General features: G+C 40.4%; 1 protein-coding gene across 1 annotated transcript in view; it reads right to left on the reverse strand.

Annotated features, from left to right (window-relative positions):
• The window catches only part of LOC138004534 (uncharacterized), a 7,761-nt gene extending 1,207 nt beyond the window's left edge, over nucleotides 1-6,554 (reverse strand). The window contains exons 1-9 of the mRNA XM_068851070.1: nucleotides 6,373-6,554; nucleotides 5,388-5,522; nucleotides 4,439-4,473; nucleotides 4,125-4,182; nucleotides 3,495-3,739; nucleotides 1,809-1,956; nucleotides 1,280-1,314; nucleotides 626-683; nucleotides 1-257 (exon numbers count right to left, since the gene is read on the reverse strand). The exon at nucleotides 1-257 is cut by the window's left edge and continues 1,207 nt beyond it. Coding sequence (XP_068707171.1) covers nucleotides 55-257; nucleotides 626-683; nucleotides 1,280-1,314; nucleotides 1,809-1,956; nucleotides 3,495-3,739; nucleotides 4,125-4,182; nucleotides 4,439-4,473; nucleotides 5,388-5,522; nucleotides 6,373-6,451 — 996 coding nt within the window. The 5' untranslated portion in view covers nucleotides 6,452-6,554 and the 3' untranslated portion in view covers nucleotides 1-54. The remainder of the gene's footprint in view (nucleotides 258-625; nucleotides 684-1,279; nucleotides 1,315-1,808; nucleotides 1,957-3,494; nucleotides 3,740-4,124; nucleotides 4,183-4,438; nucleotides 4,474-5,387; nucleotides 5,523-6,372) is intronic.
• Nucleotides 6,555-8,135: the final 1,581 nt, after the last annotated feature.

An 8,135-nucleotide genomic window follows, 5' to 3' on the forward strand; every position in this document is an offset into this window, starting at 1 on the left:
CCTCTCATTGACACAGCTTATTTTGACTTAAAAGTGAGTAGCTCTCGAACAGGATTATAATTGTGACTTTAGGCGGTAGTTCTTGTCAACCGGGCGTTTCATGTAAAAGCACCCGAAGGACTTTTTTGAGGAGTTGGTGTCCAGCTCCAGGCAGGCGCCGGCACGATCAGGAGCCAGCGATACGTCGGTCAGCCGAAGGCAGACATTTGCTTTATGGAAGAGGCCAAAACGGGGACAGATGGGAGGAGGATCTGCAACTGAAAAATAAGTAATGCTTGCATCTTAGCTAGTTGCTTTTGCAGTGTTGAAAATTGCATTGCATTGATTTGTTAACGAATTTTTGCTGACATTATTCGTTTGAACGGGATTCTCAACAGTCAACTTTTCGAGAGAAGCGAGGAGGATAAACTGAAGTGACGCAGTCGCAGACACCATCTGTAACCCCAAACGTATTGGCTCACAACAAAGACATTCGTGGGTACCCAGCCTCTTTTTGTGTCAGTGTGACACATTGTCAAGCTGTATATCTGATACATGCAGATAATTAGCAGTCATTTTCCGTAGAGAGCATTGCTTTCCTAGTAACTATCGACAGTGGTCATTTTGTAGTTAGCGAACTTCTTACCGGAAATGTGCTCGCTGACAATCTTGAAGCTATTTATGACAATCGCCAAATTGAATCCCTGCAGGAGGTAAGAGATTTGAGAAAAAGTCATGATTAAAAGGAAACGATTGCGGGAGGATCTCATATTCTGTCAAATGATTGAAACTCTTACACAAAATATCATTTTTAAAGGGCAAACAACATTCAGGGGAAGTATTTTACTAACTAGAACCCTATGCGGCCGTAAATATGGCGTTTACGTAACACTACTCCCCCTCTCCCAAGTTTCGGGGAGACGTAAGTAACGGCCTCGTTGAAAAGTATCATGATGTATTCCTTCACCATTCCATCAGCTTTGCTATTTTTGGTTATTATTGAAGCCCTAAAATAGAGGGATTTATAACTCCGCTTACGGCAAAGTCAGGCTTCGAAATTTTTCGTTTTTTTCCAAGGGGAATAATTTTGTTTCATTTCAGTTCCTGTAAACCTGAATCGAAATTTGTGTTAATGATGTGTTTATCGTACGGGTTCCGTTAGCAAGAGAGTACAGAAGATATTGTAAGGTAAGGAGAATATCCGTCCTAGGCCACTTACTGGTTAGACTTTCTGCGAGGTACGAGCAGTCGGGAAAACAAGCGCAAAACAAATGTGTAAGTAGGAGCCATTTACACTTACCGTTTCCGTTTTGTCCACATCTGCATGAACACAAGCTAGAGAAAAAAATACATAGGCACTATTGAAACCTATCTTGTCACAGAAACAAAATTAAGCTGTAGTTGATGATCTATCATTAGAGCGGCTTATACATTCACTGCCGTAAAAGAAATTACGAGACGCAAATGCATGCAGGTGGGGGCACACGCTTTTTAATCTGATTGGTTGACTGACACTCCGCTTAAGCCATTCCTAAGAAGTAGCAATGCAAAACCAAAGAAATCACCTAGGTACTATGGACAGCCAAATGAAAACCACTGCATCTCGGTAAATGTACCAAATCGTGAAGAGTACTACTATACAGGCTGACATCCTCATATCTGGTGCTATCCAAGTTCCCCTGAATCCGTCTGTCTCATTTCTTTTCTTCCTGCGAAATCATTGATTTCACGAGCACGTTGATTACCGTATCGAAGTGCTTCCATTGTCCTGCTCTTACAATACTTAACATATTTAAGATAGGTTTTCTTAGTCTGGCGAAAAACTGTACCGTTAATTGGAAATCTGAAGACTTTAGCGTGCAAACAACAGTCACAACGAGGCGGTGACTTGCCACATTTGCAACCACTTTCATGAAGTGGCATAAGATCTGTAGCGCCTACATGGTCCAGATTGTTGTTCTGTGGAATCTTGTCAACCTACGAAGAAATCATGGAAACCTTTTAGTATTTCCTGGACCTTTGGCAATTAAGCGCTAAAGAATGTTTCATCCTTGAGACGGTGCCCGTAACAGAAAATCGAAACAACTTCTTTTAGGAATAATGAAGGAAAATACCGATACTACAACACTCCTCCTTTGTTGTATGAACGATGTAGTCCTTTCATTGTTTTCTCTCCTTTTTTTTAGCAGTGGGTTGGGAATAGCTCTTAATCCCAACCCCTCGATATAAAACTACAAAGACTTTCATTTCCACATTTTCCCACTTATGTCCAGAAAGGACCAACACGAAGACATCCAACAAGAATTGTCCCTTTAAGTCTAAGCCTTTGCTACCTGTTTCCCGCCCGCAATAAAATAAGGGTAAAGGTCAGCGTTTAACTTTTTAGCTTAGGGTGAATGCAACTGTTTATCCTTACTTTAGGGGCAGCATTTGGGGGACACTTCGTGGCGTTAATTAACAATTAGACCCTTCGCCCTCAAAGGCTACGGGTCAATAGCCCATGAGGCAAAGCCGAATGGGCTATTGACCCGTGGCCCTTGAGGGCGAAGGGTCTAATTGTTTTAGTATCACCCAACTAGTCGGACAGACAAGGCAATAATAAAGTTAGCAAATGCAAGTTGAAGAAATATTTATTGGGAATAAAATGAAAGAAAGCTTCACGCTTTTCGCTACTCGAGGACTATTACTAGTAGTCTTCTAGTAGCGTAGCCAATCAAAATGCAGGATTTGCATTAGTCCACTAGTTGGGTGATACCAGAAACCCTTATGGGTTTCTGATGATACTAATTGTCTGTATTACGCGACACATGGTGATGTTGAAGTTCGGGAGAAGAGCAAGGGGTCACTTCGTGACGCGTGCGTCTAATTACTTTCATTTCTCGACATATCTGCATTTACGTAAAACAGAAAACGCTTAATGTTCATTGCGTCTTTCCGTTCATTGGATAGTAATAGCATGCATCTCGGTTGTCAGTTTAGGTAGGGTGAGTTGTATCCGTTGTATGTTCACTTGTGTCCATAATAGGGACCTTAAGCAAGGACAACGATGACTGCTACGAGAACGCCACTTAACAATAGGTTTAATTAGCAAAAACAATAGCTCTGCACGCCCTGCACGTGCGTTTTACATTTTGATTCATTTCATTGCCGTTCTTGTCCTCACAACGACGTGAAATGATCAAATTTGAGGCTTTGTGGAGGACGTGAGCACTTGACGATGACTTTTCAATTTTTGCTCTAAATATCCACACCGTTATCAAAAATTTCATTCCTGGAATGTGTACTCAGACTGTCCAAGCCGAGCGACTTGGAGGAATCGCAAAATTATAACAATATCGGGAAATAATATTTTTAGACAACGTTCTCGTAGCCGTCGTCGTCGTCGTCGTCCTTTCTTAAGGTCCCCAGTTTTGATTTCTGGACCAAACCCAAGACCCGTTTTAATAGCCGCATCAAAGTTCTACGAACTAGTAGTTTAATAATTAAATCAAATGCATCAGTAACAATCGCCAAACCGTATGGCTTGGGACAAAGCCTCTTGTTAGAATATGAAGCATATCCTTTTCCAGATAAGTCCCTGTGTCCAATCCTCTGAAGAAGAAGCAACCAAGAGGGATGTCTTTTGCGTGGCGGGAACTTTTAATTTCCAAAGCTGTGCATGCTCCGATGTGATGCTTCTCTTGAGAGACTTTGGAGAATTTGACACAAGCCTTGCCACCACCTTTCGGGATGTCAAAACAGATGGCCGGTGGATGGGTACCTGTCAATTAATCGAGCAGTCACGCAGTTAATTACCGCTTCCGCAGGTTAATTATTTTTTTGACATTGAAGAAGCAAGTCAATTCATCCTTATTTAAATAAATCAATTGTTTGAGAACTAAATCTGCGATCGACAGATGATTGCTGTGCTCATAGCCTGGTCTATAAATGGCGTCGAGGGTGGACTGAGTTAAACTGGAGTTTATAATATAAATCATGTCATTTGGATGCTAACAATCCGCATTGTGCGAGGTTTGTATCGGACCACAAAACTTAGCACACGTAAAATGGCCTATTACATCAAGCAACCATAGAAATAAGGAATATATAATTTAGCAGTATAAAATCTGCAAATTTAGTAGGTGACGTTTGTGATTCTTCCTGACCTGTGATGGTTTTGTTAAACGAAACATGATTGTCCCATGTCATGAAGAAGTCCGCGCCCTAAAACGAAAAACAAATCACTAACAAACGCTACTAAGTGCAAAAACAGCAGTGCAGGATCATTTCACACTAATATGCTGTCATTTTTTTTGTCTGGCTTAGCTTGTTGCTGATAAATTAACACTTGAAAAAAGAGATACGGCTGACTTTAATTATCAGATCAGAGCATGAGGAGTTCACATTTTCACCAGATCTCAATATTTTACCTCACTGCAATGTTTAATAATAATTTAATGTAAACTGAAAAAGAACTTACTTTAGCGGATGGAGTATAAGAGGCATTCATGCAAACTGTGGAGGAAGCAAAACGTTTTCTTAGCACAAAGGTTACAGTTTCACTCTCAAAACAGCACACCTAAGTCGTTTTTTTTTTAATTTTAATTTCCTGGAGAAACGGGAAGATTATCCAGGGTTACAAATGATGAATTGCACGCCTAATTTCATAAACAGTTCAAAGTGTCAGTTCTTAACTCTTCACCCCAATTAAAGCAAAAACGTAGCAAGAGTTCAAAATGAGAATCCCAACACTTAACCCTAAATAAATTAAGGTCGGTAACGTTAAGAGTTGGTGACTTTCATCAAAATATTAAGTGCGTATTTCATCACTTTTTTCCCTTTCTTTTATTTTTTTTATTGACAGTTTATTAGAAGTTAGTTACAATAACTAAAAAAATATAAAAAAACTTGGTGACTTAGCAAAGGCAAATGAAAAGGAGAGCGAAAAGTGAGTGGCAAAGTCTTCACGTCTTGTGTGTTTTTATCCTTGGGTAAAAAGACAGTCAAAACAAACAAACAAACAAAAAGAAAAAGGTTTTCAAAAATGTAGAGAAGGCATTTATATTTCCTTTACTTTTGGATTTGTTGGAGACTCAGGTCTAAGGCCTTCTGTAAGGCAGAAAAGGTTCCCATTTCTTCTTGACAGTGGGGGCATTGTTTTCTATTTGATAAATACGTTTAAAATAAAGCAAAAAGTTCTTTAAGTTGGGGGTATGTTTTTTTAAGCGACAATCTTCGACACAAGTGCCAGTATCTGGTGTTTGACCAGTGTCGGTGACAACAACCGCATCAAAGTCTTCTTTATACCTTCATTTAATAGCCACAGTATAGTCAAAAGTGTACAAAGAAGACGACATTCATTGTTTCAGCAAAGGGGCGTAACAAAACAAGGAGACTAAGGAGAAAAAATATTTGTTTCTGAACCTGACCTTCAGCATCAATCTTCTTTTGAATATTCATCTTTGAGCAGCATCCGCAAGCGTGATGATCCTTTTCACAGCTACACTGACGCCTGGTCATCTCTAACGACGGTGCCGGTATGACGTAATCAAAGTTTATCACATCTGCAGTAGTAGAGAAAACAAAATCATAGCTACTACAAGTATGAGGCTGAAGTAACGCCGGCTGGGATTGAAGAAACGAGTGTGTGGTGAGGTTTAATTGTAAGACTTCATAGTCATGAATTCGAGGTGTAGTTGCTTTGACACAATGACGTCATGTACGAATGCTCGATGACGATGAAAGATCTACTGTTTGTGTCATCTAATATGACGGCAGTGACGAAGCGCGCAGATCAGCTGCACAGGTGACTCAAGAAATGTTAGGAAGGTTGTCCGATAAAACAGTGCCCACGGCAACCCCGAAAAATGTTATGGATACTTCGTATTTTATCAGCTCCTAGCTTCAACAACATAGAGGAATTTGGAAAAATGGCCGAGAAGTATGGGCGAGGTTTGTGAAATTGTTTGACAGTTAGTGTCATTAAAATAAGTTGATCATTCACCACGTTTGTCTCCCTTCAACCTACAATGTACCTACTTTCTAAACAACTGTATGCAAAAATCTTTATGGTCTGTTAACGCAGAATTATCATAGCTTCGTGTGGTACATAGGTTTAATTTACTTCGAAAATATGTTGGAACGAGCTGTTCGGCGTATAGGGCTTTTGATTTCATTTCATAGAGTTTTTTTTCGAAGCTTAACTTTGTCAGTGCTATTTTCTTGAACAAAAAAATTAAGGACGGAATGTTGAAAGCCGGCATCCTTCAGTGTGAAGAGAATGGAAACAACTTTCTCAAAACAACAATGCGCCAAACCTACTATCCTCGTTGAAAATTTTACCTTATAACAAGCTTTCTGCAAAGATATAATTTGTCAATACACTGCTATTACAAAAGATATTTTTGAACATACCTTCTTTCAATGCTGGTAGACCATTTGCAAGGGTGACGAAGGCCACTGTTACAAAGAAGATCAAAAACATATTCTCCATGTTGAAGGAGCTCCGTGCCAGATAGGCTGATACAGTGAGATTCTTTTTGCTTTACAGTTTTATAGGCAAATCACTGAGGCATTCTAGATATAAAAATATCCAATCACTGAGGGCGAGAGGCTGACTGTAGCGCCTTTTAAAGAAAATTAGGTAATCCGCCGAAACTGCCTTCAAGAAAATGAAACGCTGAGGTCATGCACCGAGTAAAATATGTGAGTTTGGCGTCTTTCATTTTCCATGAAATAATGTGTCCACGAAACTAAAAACGAAAGGGCGCAACTTTGTGAAAAGGGCACTTATTTCTACTCGTGACTGTCAACACGCGATCAGCTGATATGGTGTTGATTTTTTTTCGATTTTACGCGCGAGAAAAGGAAAGCCAGAACTTGTTTTTCTGACAACATTTTTCTGGACTGGATGATGCTGTCTTCTAGTAAATAATAACAATAATGGCACAAAAAGGGAACTAATTGCTGTGTTGAATAAAAGGCCACTGCTAATTAGCTGTCGTCAAAACGATGAAAATTACAGTGATTACGTTGATAAGTTTAACAGCGTAGTCTCAATTCTTGATCACTGAAGCCCGGTTTACACTACAGAAAATTTTCGGCACGGCTCGTGTGAAATTGGCACGGGTGCCTAAAAAGAGCTCGGCAAACTTTAGGGGCGTTTACACGACAGAGAAAAAATGGCGCGGGCCCGATAAAAACTGGAACGGTTCCAACAGTTTTTAAAACGAAACAGTGAACTTTTATCCGTTCCGCGACGGATCTATAGGCGCGGAGCGGATTAAAGTTCACTGTTACTTTGTAAAAACTGTTGGAACCGTTCCAGTTTTTGTCGGGCCCGTGCCATTTTTGCTCTGTCGTGTAAACTCGCCTTTTGTTTACACTACACCATTTTTACCGTATCAAAAATACCGTGCCAAACTTTTAGGGCCGGGGTAAGTTCTCTTGTAGACATGCGCAGTTCAATTATAATCAAGAACGTCCGCGTGATTTTGGTGGAGAATGAGCAGCCATCTTGAAATATACGCAAAAAAACCACTAGCCTCCATGAATTAAGGCTCAAATTTGGCCCTTTAAAGTGTTTACACTACTTGTTCTATCCGAATCGTGCCTTATTTTTTCAGCACCCGTACCAATTTTACCCGTGCTCGGACTACCTCGCCGAAGGTCCCAGCACGGGTAAGAATTTTGGTTCGGCACGGATAAAATTTGGTACTGACAGGTTGTTTACACTGCAAATTTTATCCGAGCCGAACCTTTTTTTTTTTGGGACCCGTGCCAATTTCACCCGAGCCGTGCCAACAAATGTCTATAGTGTAAACCGGGCTTGAGTGCCGGAGGACCCAACGTCATCAGAAAGAGAGTTACAGAGTCTAACTGTCAAATAACTGAAAGACCGAAGACCAACGGTGGTCGTATGGGAATGAAATCACCTCGTAACGCAAACGGTAAACGAAACATTTAATGTCAGGAAGAGTGTTTGCATTGGGGAGTCCGATTTTTAAATTACCGCGACCTTCATCACTATTTGAAGAGAGAAGGGGATGAAGTTCCCGGTGTTGTGGCTGCCCTTCGTGAGTGAGTGAGTGTCCTTTGTATGGGTGAGTGGGTATCACAGGTTCCCATCAGCTGAATAGCTGCCAAAACTTCAACCTACTCAATCAAATAAATAACAA

Source organism: Montipora foliosa, chromosome 5, assembly GCF_036669935.1.
Source record: "Montipora foliosa isolate CH-2021 chromosome 5, ASM3666993v2, whole genome shotgun sequence".
NCBI lineage: Eukaryota > Metazoa > Cnidaria > Anthozoa > Scleractinia > Acroporidae > Montipora > Montipora foliosa.